This window comes from Amblyomma mixtum, chromosome 1 (assembly GCF_055824585.1).
Source record: "Amblyomma mixtum isolate Tamu chromosome 1, ASM5582458v1, whole genome shotgun sequence".
Taxonomy (NCBI): Eukaryota; Metazoa; Arthropoda; class Arachnida; order Ixodida; family Ixodidae; genus Amblyomma; species Amblyomma mixtum.
This window is the reverse complement of record NC_143012.1, coordinates 163704288-163730491: the sequence shown is the minus strand read 5'-3', so window position 1 is coordinate 163730491 and position 26204 is coordinate 163704288. Positions and strand designations below refer to the sequence as shown.

The 26204-nt window shown below is 47.3% G+C and overlaps 1 protein-coding gene across 1 annotated transcript in view; it reads left to right on the top strand.

Annotated features, from left to right (window-relative positions):
* The window catches only part of LOC149369621 (uncharacterized), a 101991-nt gene extending 75787 nt beyond the window's left edge, over nt 1-26204 (top strand). Inside the window, exons 5-7 of the mRNA XM_089576028.1 lie at nt 1491-1597; nt 10789-11067; nt 26177-26204. Of these exons, the coding sequence (XP_089432154.1) occupies nt 1491-1597; nt 10789-11067; nt 26177-26204 (414 nt within the window). The remainder of the gene's footprint in view (nt 1-1490; nt 1598-10788; nt 11068-26176) is intronic.

Below are 26204 nucleotides of genomic sequence, written 5' to 3'. Positions count from 1 at the left end.
GCCGAAAATTTTCCAGAGCCCTGTACTAACGCTTCTCTTCTTTCACTCACTCCTTCGTTGCCTCTCTCACGGCACGGTTGAGGCTTCCACTGAAAAGGGGCAGAGTTTCCACCCCTCTCGTCCTCTCAAAACATTTTTTTATATATAAAATAACTGGAGCCTGGTTCCGCATAAATGGACCCTGGCACAAACGGCGAGAGGGCTGTTGCAGTTAAAATCAAAATCTTCACTTTAGTTGACGTTAATGAGGCGAAAAAGATGCAGGAAAGGTTGTCTTGCTCATATAAAAGCATTTGCGAATAAGGCAAATAAGCTTGAACTGATGTGAAATCAACTTAATATATGTGGAACCGCGGTTAAGAATTTAAATGCGATTATTGTGATTAAGGAGCGGCTGCTGCCCATCAATGCAGCGCTGTGCCACTTTTTGCTCACGTTTTGTAAAAATCTGTTCGGACTAGATAAAACAATAAGTAACACAGAAACTGCATTCAGCACTCCACAGGGCGTTTCACCTAAGACTTTACGCAGTCTTTAAAAATAGGCTTTTTGACTTAGAACAGCGCATTTTTCGGCATAGCATTGTCAACGGTGCAGTAAACAGAATACATCGAGGATATGCTATCTAGCAGGCTGGTTAACTAATATTGAATAGTTAGCTTTTTAACTATTACTATTAGGCTCCTCAAATATTTAGAGGCATGTTGCCCACGGTAAGAAATATTATATCACTTTTTAGGATTTCAAAATGCGGTTACCTTCGGCACTGTGGCCCAACAAATTTTGCCTCTTTCGAGTAGTGCCGCTGCGGTGACTCAGCGGTTATGGTGCTCGGCTGCTGACCCGAAAGACGCGGGTTCGATCCCGGCCGCGGCGGCTGGAATTTGTTTGGAGGAGAAATTCTAGAGGCCCGTGTACTGTGCGATGTCAGTGCACGTTAAAGAACCCCAGGTGGTCGAAATTTCCGGAGCCCTCCACTACGGCGTCTCTCATAGCCTTAGTCGCTTTAGGACGTTAAACCCCATAAACCAAACCAATCTTTCGAGTAGTTGCGTGCACTGGAGGGGTTGCTATTCCGGCAAGCTTTTCGAAAGCGCATGTATTTGAGCGAGATGTCGCCAATATTTGCCGGGCCACACCGCGGAAGAAAACCACGTTTTCGAAATTCTAAAAACTGCTATGGATACTACTTGCGCTGGGCTACACGCCTTTCAGTAACTAACGAGCCTAACACTTATAGCTAAAAAGTCACTATTCATTAGTATCTAACCAACCTGCTAGTTAGCACGTCTTAGCCATATTCTGACGTACCAAACCGCTGACAATACTATGCTGAAAAAAGTGCTCTTCTAACTTAATAAGCTGATTTTTAAAAATTCTGTAAGGACTTACTACTTCACAGCTACTTCAAGGTTTCCTACAAGAGAAATATTTTGCCTCAAAGAGACCACGCTCGCCAGTGTGAAACTTGTGCATGCGTTCACTTGCAGGCCGTGGGCTTCGCGGAGTACCATCCGAATTTCTCCGTCTCACAGTGGGTGAACCTTGGCCGAGGAGGATTCATTCTCTTCGACGGAGAGTGGGCTCCAGGCTCAGAGTAAGCAAGGATGCGTGGAAACGATGCGACGAAATTTAATTCATTGTCACGTAAAAGTTATAATTGATTCAAGCATGAATACGTGTTGTAAGTAAGCATGACATTGCCGAACGATCTGTCGAAGGCGTGTGTCCCTCGATTTATTTGTGAATTTCCTAATTTCCTAACTTTTCGTACCATCGTGAAGGCATAGCGATATTCGAGACACCTTTGCACATAGCAAAACCAAGGTCGGGCTGTCCTGGTGTTCTCACAAATTCATTGAAATGCGCACCTTAATTTTTGTATTTCAGTAGAGATATTCAGGAAGAATTTTGTGTACATGAAACTCACAAATATGATATTAGTAGACTTGGTCAGCACAATACAGCATTTTTTATTCATCTTACTAATGTATTTTCTTTGCATGGAATGCTTACCTGTGCGGAACGTGATTAGTAGCCTCTCAGCTTGAGAAGCACTTGCAGGCATATTACTCTAACATTGCCTCAAGGAGAGTCAGAATCGGTGTTAGGTCCTCACATAACATAACCATTCTGGGTTTTTTGCGCAAAAGACACGACACAAAAGAAACGAGGTAGACAGGACAGGTAGATAGCAATCCTTCAATTTTGCTCTCAAAAAAAAGAAATCAGTTATCTTGCGCAGAATTAGAGCTCGAAACATGCGTTCACTCGTGCGATGATGGGATCTGTGCTGATCTGATATATATGTATGCGAAGTCTCTTCTTCCCCTCTTCTTGTTTGATAAGAGCAGCTGCTGTATTTAAGCAAATGTTCCGTCAATAAACACCTGAGTTGTTAGTAAGCGCTTGTCCTGTCTACCTCGTTTCTTTTGTGTCGTGTCTTTTGCGCAAAAAACACAGAATGCTTAGGCACCAACTAGCCTGCAAAAATATACTCGCAAGTTATAACATAACCGACGGTACCTTTCCATTTTAAATGTTTCCAAGAGATTTTCCTCTTTCAAAGGCACTGTTTTTGTATGAAAAATTCGAAGAGCAAATGCCCTTTTAGTGGTGGCTAAACGTTTCATGGTGATAACTTTGAGGTCAATAATTCTCATTATGCCAAGAAACGTTTACAAAATTTCACAAATACGCGCTCTTTCGGCCCATTTTACTGTATATAGGCGATCTAATGCAAAAAGAACATGCACAGTGCAATTCACCCTAGTTTAAACCGCGCCGCTGTTGTCTGATTCGAAATCATGGAGCGGACCGGGGCAAATGCGATGCGACAAATCTGCGTCATGAATATTTTATTTATATTTAGCTTTTGATGCGAAAGCTTAGCTAAGCTAGGGAAAGCCAGTTTCGCGGTGGCCCCAAGTTTAAACTTTAGGTGACCTTCACAACGAAGCCCATGCCACGTTGCCAAGAGATAAGACAAAGAAAAGGAAAGGTGCGTAACTGGCCCCTTGGCACAGTGGGCAGCTAAGTCGCACTTTAAGCTACGAAACCGATTAAGAGCGGGAGCTTCGAAAGAAAAGGCGTAAAACAGCCCCCCTCCCCCCCCCCTCCCCCATTGGACAGGGGGCACCTTAGCAGCACTTTAAGATACGAACCTGATGAAGAGCGGCAGCTTCGAAAGGAAAGGATGGACACCTGAGCCGTGCTTTAAGCTACGTGGTGGTGGATACACTTATTGTTAAGCAATGCAGAGGTGGCAAACCCAGCCTCCCCTGACATGGCACGAGGCAACCCTTAGGGGGCTGCCTTTAAAGGGCAAATTACAACCCTTGGAAGGCTATCCGCTTCAAGGCTTCGATAATTATCCTGCGCTGGTCAGCAGCAGCGGAGCTGGCCAGGAGAGTCGCCTCGTATGACTCCGCCGTGTTTAAGGATGGAGGGTGTGGGATGGTACGGCATGTGAGGAGGAGATGTCAACAAAGTCTTCCAATTTCCCGGAGAGCTTACAGGAGGAGAGGAACTGATAAGATAACGGGCATGAAGAAGAATAGGGTAGGGAGTAGTAAGGGTCTGGAGTCGGCGCCAGTGGGAGGCCTGGGTTAGGGTTAGGCACGGAGCCAGCGGTGCGTAAACGCGCCAAGGATATCTCTGAAGGTAAGCAGACGCTCCTTGGATGGCGGAGGGGATCAAACTCTGGCCCGGATAGTGAGGCCTCAGGCGAGGGAGTTCATCCTCATTACCCGGGAGGCCTGCGTGTGCGGGGGTCCAGATAAGGGTTACTGGGTGGGTCGGGTGCTAGAAGCGTAGAAGCCGAGCTGCGGTGCCGGATATCACGCCTTTGACGAAATTGTATAGGGCGGATTTTGAGTCGGATAGAATTTTGATGGCAGAGCTTCAGATGAGATCGAGCGCAATGGCTGCTACTTTGCATTTTTTTATTAGCCTGTGGTGATGGAGCCTGATGCGAGTAATCGGGCCTGATTGTTAGCGACGGCGAGGACCATGCGGGAGACCGACGAGTACACTGCCACGTCCACGTAGGCTACCTCGCAACTGTCGCCGTTGCGACAGTTGCGACGCAGGGCTTTAGCGCGGGCTGCCCTGCGTTCTCCATCGTGCTCGAGGTGGATATTCTTAGAGATGGGAAGGATGATCAGATGGGAGCGTAGGGCTGAACGTTGGGGGATCTCCTTGGTAGCATGGATGATCGGGGCGATGCCTAGCTGACAGAGCAGAGTGCGGTCAGCCGCGGTACCCGACACGTGAGTCAGATGTGCTACTAGGGTAGCTTCTGCCAGCTCCTCAAACGTGTTGGGGGTACCGGGGTTGAGGAGCCGGGCAGTAGGAGTGCTGGGGGATAGGCGGATGGCTACCTTCGTGCAGCTCCTGAGGAGCGCGTTGATGCGGTCCCGCTCCTTCTGCTTTAGGGGGAGGTAGGGGATTGATTACGCCGCTCGGCTCGTGATTTGGGCTTGTGTGAGGCGCAGAGAGTTCCGCTCTCACAGACCTGCCCGCCGGTTCGCCACGCGCCGGATTAGTTCGACCACTGCCACAAAACATGAAAAAGGAGACTAACGAGGGACGTCGCACCGCGTGTGTGGCGGCCCTCAACGAACCCTATGGCTCTCGTTAAGCATACAGCGCATGGCCTCGGCCCCCGCCGCTTGAGAAAAAAGAACCCAATGCGGCCCTTACTTACAGGAAATTGCTAACTTGTACAAAACCCGACACAGCCTTTTTCAGCCCCCTCCCCCCCCCCCCCCCCCCCCCCCTGCAAAAGGGCTAAAGAAAACTGAGGAGCGTTGGGTCCTTCCTTTATACACCAGTGCAGTACTGTGCCCGGCAGTACTACAGTATTTAAATCCCGATTTTAACGGGGAATGACCGCACTGTGGGTGTGCCTCTTCGGATGCGCACCATATGGTGTGGGCTTGCCTCTCTAGCCGCGGCTGCCCCCTTTCCCATCTCCCACCCAAGAGAGCTGGAAGGCTGCCTTGCTTGGCTTCTCAACTTTAGAGAGCCAACGTGCTCTCGAGGCTAGGGCTCGAGCAGCCGCTAAAGCCGCAGGGGTCCCGGACTAGGGACCCCTCCTAGTCTTTGTAAGGTGCCGGCCCTGAAGGCCTGCCGCCTTTTCTCTCGCATGTAAATAATGCCAAATAAACGTTTTCACCACCACCACAGGATTGGACGGTTGACTTGGTGGGTTTGGGTCTGGAGAGCTTGGATGGTGTTTCCGTGCGCGCCGTGAGAGTGAAGGACGAGGCCCAGGATGCAAATCTTTGAGACTAGGGGAATGGGGTGGTTCCCTAGCGTGAGTGAGATGGGAGGGCTTGCGGGGTCGTGAGGCCTGGGGCGGTAAAGGAAGAGTCCTGATTTGGAAGGGGAGCAGACTAGGCAGGCTAGGCGTACGTACGAGTCGATAATGTTGAGGGCCGACTGTAGGATGTGTTCCACGCGGCATCACTACCACTATTGGCCCAGACAGTGATGTCGTCAGCATAGCAGCTGAAATATATGTCGGGAAGTTTGGCGAGTGGGGGGAGGGGGGGTAGTTGGGGGAGAGCTATGTTGAAGAGGATAGGAGCCAGCACAGCACCCTGAGGCGTTCCCCGTGCTCCCAGTGAGACACCGGCGAGCTGGTTATCGCCCAAGGTGAATGGGGCTGTGCGTTCGGAGAGGACATCGCGGACGCAATTGTAGTACATCCGCGGGCTTACGCTTAGGGCGTGGAGGCCTTCTAGGACAGCTGTGTGGGTAACGTTGTCGAAAGCTTCTGTTAGGTCGACGCCGAGGATATCCTTGCCGTCGCCCACAGGGGCGTCAAGGATGGGGTGTTTGAGCTTTAGAAAAGTGTGCTGAGTGGATAAGCCCGGGCGAAAACCAAACACGCACGAAGGCTTGAGGTTGCCGTTCTCCAGATACCGGCTGAGCCGGATGTGGAGAACGTGCTCCATGAGCTTGCCCACACAGGAAGTAAGAGAGAGATGGGACGAAGGTTAGCGGGGAGAAGTGGTTTGCCGCATTTTGGAGTAAAGACTACTTTGGCGCCTTTACACTGAGGTGGAAGGGCGCCGCGCAGCCAGCATTTGTTGAAGTAGCCGGTTAGGGCTTTGACGGAGGGAGAATCGAGGTTGCGGAGAGCCTTGTTATGCACTCCGTCGGGGCCAGGAGCTGAGGACTTGTTGAGGCGCTGAAGTTGTGCCCTGACTTCCGCCTCGGTGATCGGTCGGTCGAGGAGGTAGTTAGGTGAGCCTGTGCCTGTGTAGTTAGGGTGGTCTGCGGAGGGATATGGGGGGGGGGGGGGGGATGTAGAGCTGCACGAGCTGCTAAGCTACTCGAGGAGTTCAATCATCAAATTCTGAAATTGCATCTCATATTGTGGTTGCATTCACGACAAGAGAATTTGCTGTCGACCGAGATGATAGCTTGATTAGTAAAATGTTTGCTTTCTTAACAACGTCATTTGGATCTCGCTCATTCAACACTCGAGGCGTGTTGTCCGCATATACAATAAACTTAGCAGAGCTGACAATATGAACAGCGTAATTCATGTATATATGGAACAATAACGACCCAACGCTTCCTCGGGGCAATCTTCACAATGGAAATCCTAAACCTCAAGCATAATTGTTAGTAATTAATTTGGGCTTGCGTATACTGGAGGTAAGATTCAATCAAGAAATAAGCCGTGGAATCCATAATCACTATTTTTCAGTTATTAAGTCATGTGACTGATCCGGTCAAGAGCTTTAGAATAATCGATAAAAACTCCCAATGTACACAATCCTGGTTCAAATGCTTCCATTATTAATTCTTTTTCTGCTAAGAGAGCATGCTCGGTCGAATGACCTTTTAAAAAGCAATATTGAAACGGACTTGCCATGTTGTGTTTAATAAGAAAAGAAGCCATTCGGGCATGAAGCGATTATTCTAGACCCTTAGCGTCTGCAAGTGCGCATATAGGCCGATGGTTGCAGAAACCCGTTTTGTCTTCATCCTTGTGCAACAATAATTTTAGCGGTCCGCAATGTTTTAGGAAGGATTGCATTAGTAATAACAAGGTTGTAAACGTATTGTAATACAGGAGGAACTATGTCTAACACGTATTTAATAGCTCCTATTTGTCATCCGTCAACGTCAAAGCAACCGCTCTTTTTTAATACATTCAAAAGTTTTAACTAATTCATCCGCAGTTATAGAGACGAAAAAGGCACTTTCTCCCTGTCGCTCATGTACAGTGCACAATTTGGGCGATTAGGTTGTACTTTTTGTCGAGAATAAATATTCGATGAAACAATTTTGAAACAAACAATGAAACAACAGGTCCTCATTTGAGATTATTTTGCCGTGTAAGCAAATTTCTTGCATATTCTTTATGTAATCCACATTACGAATCATTAATTCGATTCCAGGCTGGGTCACAATTATTCATCAGTTCATATTTGAGCTATTTTTCAGACTCCACCTTTTTTCATCCTTAAAAGGCTGGTCACCTTAATGCCCTAAAATTTGAAATTTTGCACTGTGGCTTCACTTTAGCTATTTAAGAAAAATTTGTTCTTCTTTATTAAGCGACAGCGTATACAGCTCGTTCGGTCGAAAACCGTCGGCGTAGTAGCAGTAGTCGGCAGCATGTAGAAAATAATATATTAGGGTGCGTAAAACAATCGTATAATGCCAGCCGTTTGCCGCAGAATGTCCTGGATAGTGTCATACGATTCTGCGTTTCTCGCAGCATAAGCATGTTTTACGTTAGAGCCCAGCTCACGGCAGGGATTCGAACCGATGACCTATATTCGGGGGAATCGTTGACGGGGGCTGCGCAAAAAAAATCGTATCATGCGCGGTTTGGGTGTCCGCAAAGATAAGTGAAATTGTTACTGCGTCATTTCCTTTCCTAAAAAACCAATTTTAGACATGTCTAACAGGCAAGGCGTCGCGACGAACGGGCGATGGCGTTCCGTGAACTCCGTGGCAGCGCTGGAACACGCTGTCGCTTTCCACTCTTAAAGGCGAAGCTTAAGCGGGCTACAGATTTTTGACATATTTCTTTCAGACATTTGACAGTTATGCACTGTTGCTTCTTTTTCCACGCACACTGCAAACATTGCTCATAAACAGCTTCAAAACATCGCTAAAAACAATCGTAGGCAATGTGAGTGTAGTAGATACAATAAAATTTTAATCAGTCAACCACAGACAACTGACTACGACAGGTCGCCAAACTTCTCGTGTTAACGTCTCTTACGGCTACAGAGAAATCAAGTGATGTCTCTGGTCTACAGTAGTTGAATTTAGCCAATAAAAATAAAGGACGGTGGTCACTGATCTTTTCGGTTACTACCCCTGGCAGGAGACATGATGAATCGCCAATGTTAGTAATAAAGAGGCCCAATAGTGTTCAAGTGCCATTTTAAATGCGCATGGGAGCTTTTATTGCGTTAGGAAAACCATTCACTTTGAGAGTTCGTCTTAATTCCCTCTAATGTGTAGAGAAGTTTCGAAGGGGTATATCCAGGTCTCCTGCTAGAAGTGACCTCAAGCCGTTATCCTCTGCCGAACTAAAGTATTTCTCCAAGAAATGAAGGAAATTCAGAAAACTGCCTGCTGGACGCCAATACAAGACACAAAATACAGCATCGCTGCAGTCGCTCGTGATGGCCGTTTGTGGTTCAACTAAAGAGCAAGTTATTCCATTATTGGCCGCCTGCATCATGCCGCTTCCTAACCGGGGAGGACAATTTACAAAGGATGACAAACCCTGGCGGTTTTATAATATCAGTGCTATCTTGACACTAAGTTTCGGTGATGATGATGATGTCCGGATCAAAGCCACAAGAACTGTGGCCTCTCGATTTCGCGCCGTCTGAGCACTGAAGTGAATAAAAGAAAAGTTGAAACGAAGTGGCAACTTTATTCGTTGTGAAATAAGCTGTACCCAGCCCGCGCCTCAAGCTGTGATAAAGTAGTGCCAGATATGCTTAGGTAACCTTATTTAGAAGGATGACGTGCGCTACGCGCTCAGTGCGTGAGGATTCAGCCTCTCTTGCAAAAATATTTTTCTGGTCCAGATAAAGGCCCGGTCGTTTTTTTTTTCATTGTAGGAGCCAGTCCTAATAATTTTTTTAGTTCTGGACACTGCATGGCGCTCGTTTACGAAAACAACTGACGACTTATCGTGAACAGCTGATGAACTGGACAACAATGTTAGACTCATTCCCTCTTTTTGTTGGCACTCTATGGCAGGCCTCGATGTCGTTTTTTTGGCTGGCTAATTTATTGCCATTCCCGTATTACCTAGAATTTTTGCAGCTTTTCTGAGTCAGACAACGGGATGCGTTTGATGTGGTGATCCTTGCTTCTAGAGTATTCCTCTAGTTGCTATATCTACTGCTTACTTTCTGGGACCCGTTTCTTGAGCGTTTCGCATTCGGATGCGAGTTAGGGATTTTCAGCACGAATCTTCTTATTTCCTTTCTGAGTGGTGCTAAGTTGTCAGTTCTTCAGATTCCTCACAAAAAAAAATCTAAGCTCTTCTTTATGTCTTCGTGTTATGTTTTGAATACCACCTCGAGAGTAGCCAGCATTTCTTCTAAGTCCTATCAAACGTTTTCCAGGGCTTTAGCCAGTTCAGGATTCATCTCTTTAACCGCTGCAGCAGCAACTGTTCAGGCGGTAATAAAGCAAAAATATTCCAGTCCTTTTTCCAACCTGCAAGACGGTGAAACGCTAGTGCTTGAGTAAAAGCTGCTATTGCCGCCGCCGCCAAAGGGAAGAGGTCCGGTCCTTGCTTGTTCTTTTAAACCACATTGCTCCTGGCGGTAGAATGCAATAGGCAAGGAACGCGTACTTTGCCGACAGGGAGATGATCAATTGTCAACAGGGGTGATAACAGCAGGCGACGAACGTTCTGCGATGAAGAGTTAATGGCAGGCAATCTGCAAGACGATGAAATAGCAGTGCTTGACTGCCAGCTACAGTTGCAGAAGCCGCTGCCAAATAAATGTAAAAGCACCCTATTGCCATAAGTTTTATTAGTTTTCCGCAATACGTTGATTTAAAAACGATGACACACGCGCTAATTGCACCATTCTCCCTTCCTCTTACCTGCGGGCTCGTCCCTTTTCGCGCGTCCGTCCAGTGATAACAGTACGACGAACACATCTAAACAGCGCCATATGCTTCATCGATGCCGAAAATAAGCAATGCAATGCCATCGCTAGAGAAAAATCTATGTTCGTCTTGCTTGGAAAAGAGGAGTGGGTCGCTATTTTATTTCCAGTATGGCGGCCTTACCTCGTAGCAGAGGAATGTGATACTCCAAGCAGTTTTAACTTCATGTTATCTACCCAAAAAACTATGACCTACAATTCGTGCACGATGGCAAAGAATTGGTGCCATATAACATGGTATGGATTTCCCAAGACAAAAAACAACTGGAAAGCTGGGATAGAAGAATCATCGACAGCTTAGCGGCGACAGGAATATTGCTGTCCAGCTCAGACCCGAGCATTGAGAAGGAGCGGACCGAAATGAAACAAGATCAGCTGCAAGATCCAATGAACTCCCGCAATCGGGGGACCAATCACCAGTTTCAGCCCGAATTAAAATGTTTTCATCATCATTCCAGCGTCTAATTTGGCAGCTTCTTCGGCTTACCGCTTGCCACCAGCGCAATTTGTTGGATCACTGATGTGGATGGAGCCCTTTGTTGTGTAGATATCTAACAATTATATTCTCTCTATCTTTCCTCTACCTTTTTTCCATTTTCTTTCCCAGGGTCAGCGTTATGCGCGGCGCAGTGTCGGTTATGCAGCACACCGCGCCACCTGGAGGTCGTATGGCGATTCTTATAAAGGCCTATCTCAACGGCCTCCGCGTCACCTGTCTAGACGATGGAAACAGCCCTTCGAAGTTTATTCGAACAGCGCCAACTCCTCTTGTACATCTGTCGGTTCCTAACTTTCAGAAGATATTCGAATACAAAGCGGTAAGCACCTCTTTGGTTACCAGCACTTATAAGGGACCTAAATTTCGTGTGGCTCGCGTCATCAAAAGGTGCGTTTGAAACCCACGGATGACGTGGTGTTTTGTGGCCTGCCAAATATATCGCGAATTTCGTGTACAGAGGGCAAAACACATGCCTAGAACAACAAAACTGTGTGTTCCGCCGCTCCCACAGCCGCGCCCAAGAAGGCAAACAATGATGATGAAATTCTATGAGTTTAACTGCACGTGTTAACATCCAGACCGTTTTTAACCAAATCTTATCGCTATTTATCGCGTGTTCAGCCCGAAACACGCTCAGAGCGTGTTCTAGACATGCGTTTTGCCCTCTTTACATGCATATTATACAGCTGTGTGCATTGCTGTTTTGTTAAGAATTTCACTTCAGCGCCACAGAAGTGAGTGAGAGAAAGTCTATTTCACGACCGATGACCGAATGTTCGAGGCTCATCGTGCAACGGCTTCGCGGTGCTTCTGGCTCAATGATGCTTTACTGTTGCACTTTCAGTGAAAACACGTTTTCGATCGTCGTCCTGCATCCAGCGACACATTATACCTCAGGGCGCAGTGGTATTCATTGCTTCTTTCTATAAAAGAAAATATGAAGCAGGCCTCACTAACTTTGAACAACAAAATAAAAACAGAAGAAAACGGCCCGTTCACAGTACGAAGGAGTAGACAGGCTGAAGCAGGAAACACAACTGAATTTTACTCGGTGAAAATTGCCACGAAAGAGCTGGGCGCGCTTCGGCGTTCACCGCCGATAAAAAAACACCGAAAAACATTTCATAGTGCAGGTGCAGAGATTTTGCACGTCCCAAACTATGTCCCATTCGTTAAAATATTTTCTCTTCCAGTAAACCTCTCCGAGCTGTCTATGGCGCATTCACTGCCTAAGTTCTTAATTTTTAATGTGCCTCAGATTTCTCGCTCTATCTGTGTGTTTGCGCGGCCATTGATTCTGACATTATTGGAGACGAGGGGTGCAGTGTTTATAATGCTGCTTGCAATGCATATGGAGACTGACTGAGTCATTCGATTGCAGCGATGTGTGGGGCTGTCTTAAGCGTTCGTTAAAACATCGGCCACTCTGGCCGATGCAGGCTTTTCCACGAGGCGAGCGGAGAGTTCACAGCATTTGTTGCACATTTGGTGAACATACTGTGGTGCTTGACGTTGAATTTCTTTTTTGTGCTCTTATTTGCAGGGATACGCGCGCACGCAGTGATTACATGTTTATGGGAGCTGGAAAGACAGCGTACACACAGTATCTCGTTCAAATTTTTTCGCCGTCACCCTGGCTACTCCTTGTTGTGAACGCGCCCTTTCCTGCTTTTATTTTTTCGGGGAGTTGACTTCCTGCGTAATTATACTAGGTGTTTAAGCGAAGTCAGCCAATAATTAAAAAAATAGGTTTTTAACGAACAAAGATAGCTTTTCTGATATGGTAATGCCATTCATGACAGACGTTCGTAAGCACGGGCATCTTGTTAACTTTTAGAAGATCGAGGACTGAATATACATATTTAGCGTCTTTACTGTTGCATTTAGGCGCCTAGTTGTAATGAGATAGATGTAGGTTTGAAATTTCGCTCGTCGCTGTATCTTTACTTCTTCACTTTATTCACCTTAAAGACCCCCTTCAGTGAGCATTACATAAGGGGTGGGTTAATATATTCAACCACAATAAATACATGTCATTGCAGCATGATACAAGTGGTTACAGCGGATAAGAATCAAGATGGGCACGTGATGGCGGTAACATCGGCGAGGAGGGCATTCCAGTCAACAATGGTACGGGGAATAAAGCAACCTGAAAAAGTTGCAGTGCGCGATAGAGGCCGGGCGATCTGAAACGGGTGTGCAGTGCGGTGAGCTATGCCGGTCGGGTGAGAAATGTAAGGTGTTTGATTCAGAGTGCTATGGAAAAACTTGTGGAGCGAACACATGCAGGCGACGCGACGGCGAGCTTCAAGTCTTTCGAGACTGGAATTATTCTTTAGAGATGAAACTCTGATCGTATATGAATATGCAGAATCAACGAAGCGAATGGCGTGGTTTTGAAGTCACTCGAGTGTTTTTGTTAGGTATATTTGGTGTGGATTCCAGATGGGACTGGCGTACTCACTGGCGTAGCTGGGACTGGCATAGCTGAACGAATTCCAGCCTGCTCGGTTTTCCGAACCTATCTGCTCAAGCTGATGTGCGCATAAAGCCACATACGCAAGCAAACGTCACACGGCGGTGCGCGTTTCAAGTAACCCGGACGGGTAGAGGAGGTTGGGAGTGGGGATATGGAGCAGCGGCTAGGGACTACCGGCAAGAAAAAAATCCTTCGATACGTGCGCCTTAAGTGTGACGTGTAATGTCGAACGCACTGGCACAAAAAAGAAAAGCAAGTACCAAGGGATGGTAGCAATATTAAAGTCATAGAATTTAAGTCCATTTCGAGAAAAGCCGTCATTGTCCGTCCCTGTCACGAAAAAGTCAACAGGTCAAGATCGCGACGGAGTCGTGACGTCACTGCAGCTCCCATTGGCAGAGGGTGCCGTGACTTGAAACAACCACCACTCCTAAGTAGAACCGAGGAAATATTTTTGCCGATAAGAAAAAAGGCGATCGAGCGGGAATCGAACTGCTGCCTTTCGGCTTCGAGGCGTCCGCGCTACCTGTGCGCAACTGATGAACGCTCGTTCAGTACGGTGGTGGTTGTAATCTAAGTGAAAGTCCTGTTTGTGGGGTTTTAACGTCCCAAAGCGACTCAGGCTATGAGGGGCGCCGTAGTGGAGGGCTCCGGAAATTTCGACCACCTGGGGTTCTTTAGCGTGCACCGACATCGCACAGTACACGGGCCTCCAAAATTTCGCCTCCACCTTTCACAAATGCGACCGCCGCGGCCAGGATTGAACCTGAGTCTTTCGGGTCAGCAGCCGAGCGCCATAACCTCTGAGTCACCACGACGGATGGATGTCTAATAATATGCTAATCTACTTTTAAGGCTGCTTAAGTGTGGTCGAAGTTTTTTTTAATAAGTCGTCAAGAGCCAGTCATTTAATTATCATACTGCAGATTGCGCAGGTGGGGTTAACAGTAGCAGTGAATTTTGGCCCAAAGCTTTCTTTCTTGTGGATCACATAATCACGGCTTCCCAGAGTTAGCCTGCTGAAATATTACAGTTGGCTACTGCGCTATAATTAGGATAGTGCAAGCGTGGATTTGTGCCGCGATCCGCAAGAACAGATATCGCCGTAGTGCACGTGCCAGCGGAAGAAAAATGAAAGTGACACAGCATCATTGATTCTTGTGTCCGCGATTTGAATCCTACACTTTTTGTAGGCTGTGCAAAGCAGTCTCAGGCAAGTAGCCAGTGGGCCGCCTTTCCCTTCGCAATAAAAAGTGCAGAAATTTTACAAACTGCATGACTTCTTAAGTATGGTATATTCTTATTGCACTAATGCATTTTTCTTTCATCTTTCCAGGTTACTGGCGAAATCGAGTACAATTGAGCTTGATCGATTGCTGACAGCAGTGCAATATATTTTTCACTTCAAAAATAAAGAAATCGCTGATTATCTTCATTCCTTACCTTTTTGTGTGACTTCATGAACTTTAGGAGTGGCTCCGCCACCCGTTTTTCCATACACATCAAATGTTTTTCTTAGTTCTTGTTCTTGGTAGTAATGTATTAAAACAAAAAACAGCTATTCTGTTTTCGTAGCATAATAGAGGTAGAGAGACAAGATATCGCGAAATAAAACTTGCTGCAGCTGCTAGCGCCATGGCTGCATTTCTTTTTTTGTTTTCTTCCTAAGCAAGATTGCATAGGTGACCACATTTGTAACTATTGAACGCAAGGCCTCCTGACTTTTGCTGGAAGCGTTGCACGAAGCTGTTAAGAAAAACTAAATTCGTTTCTATAACGAACGCATGAGTACAGGAGCGCGGAATGCAGGCATTTAATTTTCCCCAGTTTTATTTCGGTAAAATAAAGAGAACTCACCCTTACTATCTCACACAAACGCCACTAACACACCCGGTTGAAGGAATCTTCGTGTGAATCTGTTTTAAATACATATTTTCAGTTTCAGCAAGGAATCGGAACAGCCTCGACCCATCAATTGCGTACTGTTCTACACAGGGTGAATTTGATGATTTTGTCGCGGATTTCTTGCAAAAAAATTTTCATTTAAGTTCGCAAGCTCATATCAGCATGCGATAGTGACAGGTAAATTAATTTTCATTCAACCTTATCCACGCTTGAGGCATTTTATATCTAGGCGTCTGCTGTAAATGTTTTTTTACTCCTGTGAAACTCCATTTGCTCGTTTCGTTCTTAGCGCGTTGTCTTTTACTGAATAATATATTTTGACGTTACTAATTTACATTCTAACGCATTTTGGTGTCATTGTTTTGTATTACAATTCTTTTACCTTCTTTAAAAATGGCTTCTTTCAGTCATACTTTTCTCCATTTCTGTATAAATAGTTTTAACTATGTGCCCTGCCTATTAGAATCCCTGGCGATGGACAGTATTTCTAAGCAAAAAAGTTAGACATGCAGAAAAGAAAACTAAACGCCGTTGAGAACATAGCTCCTCAATAATTTTTAACAATGTAATTTTGTTATGTGCATCGTTATGTGTGTTTTTTGTTATGTGCATTTTCTTGACGTATTATTGATATGCCCACTCCTGCCGCCCAAGGCCTCAAACTGAGGCCGGCAGTATCTTGTAAATAAATAAATAAATTTAATAGAAGGCAGAAAGAAAACAACCACACGCCACAGGGGGGATCCGGAATAATTATCTCCTTATTTAGAACTGTACGTGACATAAGAAGGTCATTTAGCGCCAACAGTTGTTTAAAAGGTGACTAACGCACTCATACATGACTGAATTTGTGGCACCCGTTGTAGATTCAGCTTATCACCATGTAAAGAAGTACCACTGCAAGATTTAGGTGATCGGGCTATGAGAAAATGCTAAAAATGAGAAACTAAACTTGGCGGTGCCAATAAAAATCAGATGAAAAAATACCCGAAAAAAAAATCAAGCCAATTACTTGCACATACATTTCTCAAGCTAAATCAGATGGAACTAGGCCTTCCTGTTTAGTCGATTTCATGTCGGAATCAGTTTTGTCTTGTTGTGATAACTTCGCAGGTATATCCCGCTTACTACTCGCTGCTCACTGCTTCACCCAGAGAAGGAGCAGCGAAAGCAGGGAACACTTCGTGAAAACGAAGTTTCGCACTTGAAAGAGAGAGAAAAAAGTCCAATGAAGCCAATGATCTGTGAATCGACGCTGAATACAAGATGTGACCCTTATTTGCGACGCATGTTTGTGGTATCACGTACACTGTGGTTTTTAAGGTTACGAACGTTATCATGGTCCTCACATGCAGTGCATAACCACCCCAGAAAATCAAGAACACTAATCGGGTTATGACAGGCTATGATAAGGCGGTGCTACGCGCGCTAACACACTAAGCTTGAGGAGAAAGTGCAGCCTGTCGGCCTGCATCACAGAGTGTCTAAGATCACTGAGCGTTGATTCTAAACATATAACAGTACTATTCAGTTTAATTATCCCACTTTTCGAGGCCGCTAATCGCTCCTGTACTTATCGAATTTTCCCTTTACACTGGCGGCGACTTGTACGCAATACTGAGCCAGCTGTAGTGTTCGTCTCGAACATCATCGTCATGGGCATCATCAGCCTAGGTACGCCTACAGCAAGACAAAGGCCGTTACTACATCTCTTCAATTATAATCCTGCTCTGTACCAGCAGCAGCTTCCATACTCCAGCAACTACTTCCTAATCTCATCCGCCCACACTTTCCTCAAGGCCCCTGCTACGCCCTCCCTTTTTTAAAATACACTGAGATGCTTTAAAAGACCGTCCGTTACGGTTTCTTTGTATTACATGCCCCGCCCATGCCCCTTTTTTTCTTCCTAATTTCGACTAGGACGTCATTATCGTGTTTGCTCCCTGACCCATTCTGTTCTCGTCCTGTCTCTTAGAGTTACATTCGTCATTTTCCTTTCCACTGTAGAAACTAAAACTGATTTAGTTCCTCGTTGTAGACAGTAGACTGTTATCGTTTATGTAACTTCGTTTATTGCAAGAAACAAGAAACAATCAAACTGTTCGTTAGGAGGGGAGCAAGAGCTCGAGAAATTACATGCTCATCGTTGGGGCTCCCCGATCGTTCTGCCCTTTTCCAATGCCCCTCCAGACGGAACAGCTCTCCGCCTGTCTCAACCTTTGGCCCCCTCTCCCCTCGGGTTCCCAGAGTCCCGTCGCCCGAGGGGAGCCGCCGCCGGCCATAAACAAGCGAGAGGTGTCTGGTTTTTGTCTCGGGAGGCGGCCTTAAGAGAATGACATACAAAAGACACACAGGGAAAAAAATGAAAAGAAAACATAGTTTCAACACTGCCCCGCCGAATGGGCTTGCTCATTCTACGTTTCCGAAAACTCCAATGGGTACAGTAACTGAACAGGGCGTCGCAAAGTCCTCCCCTGCGGCATCCTGACCTCACAAGAACGAACCTTGCCGTCTCGCCCAGGAAACACGGCAGCGATGACTCCAGTTTTCCAGAGCAGTCGCGGTTGATTCTCTCGAACCAAAACAACCTCTCCGACTCGGGGAGTCACAGCTCTGGGTCGTTTAAAGGCAAAGGCCGAGCGTAGCTGCCCCAAGTATTCTCGCTGCCATGTCTGCCAGAAAAGATTTAGCATTCGCCCTCTCTTCTTCCAGAGCGCCCGGAGAGAAGCGGCGGACGCTTCGATAGCTCGTGTTTCAGGCGAAGGAAGAGCAGTCAAGCGTCTTCCCGTCAGGAAACTGGACGGCGTGAGCGGAGCACCGTCTTTAGGGTCCTCATATGTGTACGTGAGGGGCCTAGAATTTATTACTGCCTCCACTTCAGTCAGGATTGTTGACAGCTCAATGGCGTCTAGGCACTGGCGTCCGATCGTTTCTCTCAGCGCGCTTTTCACGCTACGGACCAGCCTCTCGTAGAATCCACCCCACCACGGTGCTCGCTCCGCTATAAATTTCCATTCTATCCCGGAATTGGCAAAATGGTTCTGAGTTTCAGGGTGCCGCAGGAGCTTCCACAAAATGCCCATATCTTTTGACGCTCGTTTAAACGAAAGAGCGTTGTCAGAGTAAATAGTTCGGCACAAGCCTCTGCGTGACACAAAACGACGGAAAGCTTGTAGGAATCGTTCTGTGCTCATGTCTGCTGCAAGTTCAAGATGCACGGCCCGCGTCACAGCGCACGTAAAGAGCACGATGTACGACTTCACGTTGCGACTGTTCTCCTTCACCATGAGGGGACCGGCAAAGTCGAGGCCGACGACCTGAAACGGGTCCGCTTGGGACGTCCGGTCAGGGGGAAGCAGCCCTGTTGCTGCGTCGAAGTGCGAGGCACTGTGCCGTTTACACACCACACACGATCTCACAACACTTTTCACAAGCTGACGCCCCCGCACAATCCAGTACTTGTCTCGCAGCTGCACAAGTGTGTCTCTTGCGCCTGCGTGAAGCAGCTGTCGATGGGCTTGGTGCACCAGCAGCGTTGTGTAGCGATGATGCTTGGGGAGCACAATCGGGTGTCGCTTTTCGAGTGTCGTCTCTGTAGAGCAGATTCGCCCATCAATCCTCAGTAGGCCGTCTTCGTCTGTCCACAGCACGAATTCTTTCAAGGAGGAGTCGTTTTGGATGCGGCTGCCTTTCTTTGTGCTTTCCAGTTCCGCAGAAAAGGCTGACTTCTGAACTCTTCTGAGCCAAAATTTTTCCGCGTGTTCAATTTCTGCTGCAGTCAAAGGGCCCGAGTTCCTGTCAGCAGATCGCAGATTTTTCACGAACCGGAAAATCCAACCTGTTACTCGATTCACTCTAGATACAGAGCTGAATTCTTTCAGATCCAGCAGCTCATCTTCTTTATCGCAGGTGGAGGTTAAGACACCGACCTCCTTTTTCTGCTCAAGTTCTTCAACAGTGAAGTCGCCTTGTTGGGGTTCAACCGGCCATACCTCAGCTGAACCTCTTATCCACTGCGGCCCGTTCCACCATAGCTCGCTGGTCTTCACTTGAGTGGTCGTACTTCTTTGCCGCAGTACACGTTGATGGGGCATGTACACTCTCTGAGAGTCGTCGCAATGTGCGTCTGTTTCCCTCTCTGCTATGCCCTCGTCAATTAGACGCCGCATTTCGGAGTCGCAATATCTCATGAGGCTCGGGTTCCTGCTTAACTGCTTCGTTAAATACCGAAGGCGATTCTCTGCTACTCCGCGGTTGTCAGACATTTCCACATCGTCTTTCCAAGGAAGCTTTACTTCATAGCGATCGTTGATCTTCTTGATACTTTTAGTAAATTCTTCCAGGGCTTTGGAGCCTGAATTTGTGGTCGATGTGTCTGACACACCGGTGTTTTCCAACTCCCAGAACATCTTTAGAATCGGAGCGGTTTCTCGATCAGCCACGGTCGTTCTCATGACAAAAGCATGTGTGCAAACTGTCTCTTGACATTTGGACATTACTTGGCCCTGAACTGCCCACCCAAATACCGTCTCGACGGCAGTCAGCTTGTTGGGCAGCTTTCTCACCTTCCCGGTGACGCATTCCCAGTATTGATCGCAACCAATCAGCACATCAATCGGTGTGCCGTCGTTAAGAGCTGAATCATCCCCCAAAGGAAGCATCAGATCTTGAAGTGTTTCTCTGATCAATTCGTTGGGGCAAGGGATAACCTGTTCACATATGGAAGGTATTTCTAGGGCTTCGATTTTATACTGCGCTTTTGGGTCGTCTCGTCGGAGAAGGCACGCTTCAACTCGCCTGAATGTGCGTTTGGTCTGTCCTCCTCCAAATACTCCCACTGACAGTAACTCTGTCCCGAGCAATTTGCACCCGAGTTTTCTGGAGCAGTCTTCCGTTATGAAGGTTCTCTGACTGCCGCTATCAAAGAGAACTCGAGAGACCTTTCTTGCTTTTGTCCCTTTGTTCAAGGCTGTAACAGTAGGCATTAGGACTGTGCGGTGAGTGGGGTCCTTTTCTGCTCCTGAGGCATGCAGGCTCACTGGCTTTACCCCTTCGTTGGCCGACCGTGCGTTCTCGGCATCGTTGATAGCAAGGTCGCACATCGATGTCGCATGCCTGCGTTTGCATCTCTTGCAGCTGATCTTAACCCTGCATTGCCTTGAACGATGTCCATGCTTCATGCAACGAAAGCATCTGCCTTTCGCTGTGAGGATTGCCTTCCTCTCGTTTACTGCCATCTTCGACTCGCACTCTTGACTTTCATGTCTTTTTGAGTCGCAAAACACGCATTGCATGCAGTTGGCTGCACCATGCAGGGCTGAGGCCGAAGAAGGGTGAGCGTTCCCTCGATGCGTTGGTGCCTTGTGCCCATCAAAATGAAAATCAGGCTTACCATGTGCGTCGTCAGGCCTGTCTTCCAGCGTTCTTTCGCGGCTCTCAAGCTCGAAGCGGAAGAATCTGAGCAGGGAACGAAGCGGCGTCAACAGTGAGCTGTCCGACGACGATGTCGTTGACCCTGAATCGTCGACCACCACAGACGTCGCTTCCTCTTGGGCCTCAGAGTGTGAACGATGGTAGCCCAAGATCAATTCCTTCGGGAGAGCGCGGAGAAGGACCGGATACAGCATCGCCTGGTAGCCGTCTTCATCGATACCCAGCGCCTTCAGCCCCCGCATGCGAACCTGTATCTCATCGTAAAGCCCTCTCAAAGCTCGCACGTTCCTTGCGGAGAACACAGGTTTCACATCGATTAGGCCCTGCATATGATCCTGAATCAACGCTTCCGGATTTCCGAATCGTTGTCGCAAGATGTCGACCGCGTCGCTGTAGCAATCACCTGATGCTTGCAGTCCGGCAATTGCTGTCAAGGCCTCTCCGCTCAGCAGCGTCTTCAAGTAATTCAAGCGGTCGATGTTAGAGAGTTCCGTGTTTTTGTGGACTGCCACCTCAAATTGTTCCCAGAATGGCTGCCAGTTTTTTCGTTTGCCGTCGAATTTTGTTAGTTCCAGCTTCGGTAATTTAATCCTTTGAGCCACGGAAGCACTACCAACGGTAGCTTTAATCTGGGTTTCCTGATTTCTGATTTCTTGTTCGGTTTGCTCTTTCTTGAGTTTTAGTCGGCAAATGCAGGTAGCAATTTTGTCACTGTACTCGATGACTTGCTCGAATTCAGCCTCCGCTTCATCTTCTTTGATATTTGGCTCGATTGCCGCGTCTACCTCGTTGAGCTGTTGTTTGACCAATTGTAGGCGTTCAAGAAGCACGCTCACCTTTTCGACGGTGGGTGCTTCTTTAGCAGCCAAGATGTCGTCCGTTTCTTTGGTCAGTCGCGTCGCCTGGCTTCTGACGGCCTTCCTTTTTTTCTTGAGAACATCCATGTGGCTGTCGTTGGTACGCTGAGTCGTTGGGTCCGGTCGTTGTTCCTGAATAATCCGTTCCCGGGTTTCGGCACCAAAATGTTTTGTAGAAACTAAAACTGATTTAGTTCCTCGTTGTAGACAGTAGACTGTTATCGTTTATGTAACTTCGTTTATTGCAAGAAACAAGAAACAATCAAACTGTTCGTTAGGAGGGGAGCAAGAGCTCGAGAAATTACATGCTCATCGTTGGGGCTCCCCGATCGTTCTGCCCTTTTCCAATGCCCCTCCAGACGGAACAGCTCTCCGCCTGTCTCAACCTTTGGCCGCTCTCCCCTCGGGTTCCCAGAGTCCCGTCGCCCGAGGGGAGCCGCCGCCGGCCATAAACAAGCGAGAGGTGTCTGGTTTTTGTCTCGGGAGGCGGCCTTAAGAGAATGACATACAAAAGACACACAGGGAAAAAAATGAAAAGAAAACATAGTTTCAACATCCACAGCTCGGTGCGCTGTCCTCAATTTGAGTTCAACCCTTACTGCATGCTTGAGCGTTTTTGCCCGATAGGTTACCACCGGTAAGACTCCGCTGTTAAATACTTTCCTCTTCAGGGATATTGGTAAAGTGCTGTTCAACTGCTGAGCGCCTGCAAAATGCACTACGCGCTATTCTTATTTTCGTGGTTATTTCATTTTCGTGGTCCCGATCTACAGTCACAACCTGCCCTGACTATATGTATTCCCTTACCTCTTCTAATGTTTTCCTGCCTATTGCGCACTGTTCTTCCCTTGCGAGATGTTTCAAGGGTATACTTTAAAAATCTTTATATTACCGCAGAGGCGTCATAGTGGTCTGAGCATCCGCCTCGCATTCGCGAGGTGCTGGGTTCGATCCCCAGTGCCGTCGGGTACCCACCGGTTTCTTTAATGGGTACAAGATTTCCCCTGGTCTGGTGCTCGGCTCTTCTAGGGTGAGATGTTCGGGAAAAGGGCTTTGACGCCACCTGAGAAGGCGAAAACACGTTGTGCTTTGGCGCTCTTGGGCCCCAGGTGTCCTCGCGCCATAAAAGTTCAGAACCATTGTAAAATTTTTTCGCACTATTTTTAGATCCAGCGTTCTGCTTTCCCTGCCTAAGCCCTCGATCAAAGTTTCCTTCCGTATGATTGCACCAATCTCGAAGTAGTAAATTTTTTCGGTTCAATCCAATTTCTGGAAACGAAAGCAGCGTGCAGTTATCTTTTTTTTTTGCTTTTTTAAACAGAGAAGTGCATGCTCTATTCTTATTTTAAACATCCTCTCTGGTCTCATGAATGTACGCAGAAAATCTGACAGCCGAAGGTCCAGCAGTTCTTCCCTTATGAGTTTTCTCCATACTCTCGGCTAGGGGCCTCTGGGCTTACATGAAAATGCAACAAAGTTTTATTGTATATGTTTAGTTGAATACACCCACGAGAGAATGCGTATTTAATTGAAGATTACAACATATCTCTTAGAAAAGCAGGAGAAACTTGGAAGCTGTTTGGCCGCCGGGAGAAAAAGTCTGGTATAGGCCAATCAACCAACTTGGGAGGCTGCTCAGCGCGCCCCTATCGTTTCTCACTTCTTGAAAAGCTTACTACTTGGAAGCACAGTGAGTACTCTCTGAATGCCAACGGCGCTTAGGCTGCTGGAGTGATGCATTTTTTTTAAGAATTCCGTAAAATACAATTGCGCAATATACTATACGCGGAGTGTGACGCGGCTATGCAAGCCTAACAGCTGGCGCAGTCTGTCAAACTCACTAGATTCAGTCCGCCTCAAGTAAACCGTACTCACCAAAGTACGGGCTACGGCTCATGACATCACGTACTCTTAACCAGAATCTTTCGTCCACATGAGGATTCAGGGAATTAGTGACTAACTCGTATTTATAGACACCAGGTCAGACAAATATTCCGGCTCTCAAAAGAAAAGTGGAGAAATTTGTGCCACATTTCTGTTGTGCAAAAGGTGCGCTTTTCACGAACCGCACCTTTTGTCCAATTCCCGAGGATCTTTGTGATGAGGTTTGTCAAATTTCTGCAAAAATGTTGCTGTTCGTTTAAAATGTGACCCTGTTGAGCACATTGATTAGTTTACGGTACACTTGTAATAACGCTTCCGCTTCTATGCCATCAATCCTGCGTTTTAGCCCTTTGCCTCACCTCGTATTATCATTTTCAGTTTTCATTCTTCATGTTACTACTTTAAAGCGGCTTTGAAAGGGGCTATTAATAATTTGCGGTATGTCTGGGATGTTGAACAACGCTCTTTCACGAATATTCTCGAGCAAGAATTTTTTCAATACGCTTTGTGCAAGGTAAGTTATCTGCAGTCAAAATTTGAATTTCCGCGACTTCGCGCCTCTCCCTCTCCTCTCGTCACTTTTTGCATGATGGAAGGTCGGCGCTGCTCCGCCGGACCGACCCCCGGGGGCGGAGCTTCCTGACCCGACGGAGCTAAGCGGCTCACTGGCCGCAGTCATGGTAGCTGCCTCGCATCATAGAAGTGACACAGCTATCAAAGCTAATAAATAAGCGCAAGGTAGCCGACATAAGGAAGTTCAACAGCGATAGAATCGAGCATGATGTAAAGAAAGGAGGTAGCCTAAAAGCTCTGAAGAGGAAACTAGGCATAGGTAAAAGCCAGATGTATGCGCTAAAAGACGAAGAGCGCAAGGTCATTAGCAATATGGATAAGATTGTTAAAAAACAAAAGAGGGTTACACATATCTATCCAGTAGCCATTGTAATCAAGACGTTACTGAGAGAAGCAGTAGCACAGCAATGGGACATCCCTCCAGTTGGGAAAGAGGAAGTTAAGAAAGGCCTAGGAGCAATGCAAAGGGGGAAAGCAGCCGGTAAGGATCAGGTAACAGCAGGTCTGTTGAAGCACTGAGAGAATATTTTCCTAGAAAAACCGGCTACCCTCTGTTACCGATGCATTATGACCTCGACCGTACCAGAAGCTTGGAAGAACACTAATATAATTAAAGGAGACGCCAAAGACATGAAAATCAACAGACCCTGTCATTATCGGTGGGCACGTGAACCGCGGTTTGTAGCAAAGCAGGCAAGCGTGATGAACGTGCTTTTTCTCATACCTCAATATGTCTCTCCCTCACAAAAAACAAAAAAAAACATATCAATGGTCTTTTTCGTAGTCGTCTTGGACAAAGCACACGTGCGAAACGCCGCTTGTAGAGGAATAACCCTCTAACCCTCTAACTTGTAGAGGAAACTCGTATCGTACACCTCAAAAACTGCAAGCGTTGCGCTTGCTGCCGAATGCACGCAGCTCAGCGATAGCTGGATGATCAAATCCTTGTCTGGTCGCCAATCCGCATTAACTATTCTCCACTTTCGACGTCGCTGTTCTTGGTGCGCAGCCACCTCGTCAGTCAACGCGGCCTCGGCTAGCAGACTCGCGAAACGACTAACGGAATGCTCACTCCACGCGAAGCATTACGGCGATTCTGAATATGTATTAACGCAACAGCGTGAAGGGCACCGTGTCGCAGAAAAGTCGATGTCGTCGTTGGCGTCGGTGGCGTTGGCCGTGAGCGGAAAATCACAGAGGCATTAATAAATAAAACCGAGTAGGAAATTGGTCCAGTTGGGGACACGAGCCAGGACCTCCGGAGAGCGAGACGGGCAAGCTAACCACTCCGGCCACGCCAGATTGTTGCTTTGGAATGAAGAAAGGCACGTCTAGTGAATACGGTGTTGTCTTACGTACGTGCTTTAGAGTCATGTAATGTGGTGTAGATCAGTAATTATGAGCATACAAATTAGAGAAGGCGCAGTTAAGCGAGTAGCAAAACAGGTTTCCGCTACCTTTCCTCTTCGCTTGGCGCGCACGTAGCGCCATCAGGCGATGCCCACTAAACCACTCCCTCCTCCTCCTCCTCCTCGCAATGTTCGTTACTGCCACAACAGACAGCGCGCAACGGCAGCGCCTCCCGCTCGTCTCTTTCGGACGCAGTGTGGCCTGGTGGGGAACGCAGGAATCGCGTGGTGAGCGGCGAACAACGCAGCGCACATCCAAGGCGCGTTAACCACGAAGCTTGTGGCTTGCCTTGTTTGTCGAGAAGGATGTGCAGACGAACTACGACTGCAACTCGAGTCCCGCGAATTTCGGCAAGGTGCCTGGCAGCGTTTCTACGTGGTTGTTGTTGTCACGACGACTAGGAAGGATGGAAGGGAAAGTGCACGGGTCTGCCCACTGGCTCGGGCTGAAACACACCGCAGAAAGAGGAGAGTTGAAAGATGTGAGAAGAAAGATTGAAGGAGCAGACGCGCGTCGCAACAACCACGTCCGCTGAAGCGACGACGCCGGCGGGAACAGATACCCCAAGCTCAAATCCTCCCAACTTCTTCTGCGTGGTTTGCCGCTCCGCGCGTCCGTTTCCCCGTACGCATCAGCAGCATCAGGTTCAGAGAATGGCCACTTTCGCACATATGGGCATTAATTCATTAAAGCTATCACGTCATAGCCTTAAGGCGATGCTTAAGTGTCTCCTCAGAATTTTATTTCATGGCAGAGTTGAAATAAATGCTTCCTTTTTTATAATTTGTGTACAGACTTCCACTTGTCATAAGGGATGGCGCGAGCTTGCTGTGTTCAACGCCGGAGCTCCGTATGCGCACTTTAAAGATCTCCAGGTCATCGAGATTATACCGGAGCCCTCCACTGCGGAACATCTTTCTCTCTTTCATTTCTAAAGTTCTCCCTTTGCTCGCAGAGTGGTTGAGGTATCCACTGAAAAGTGA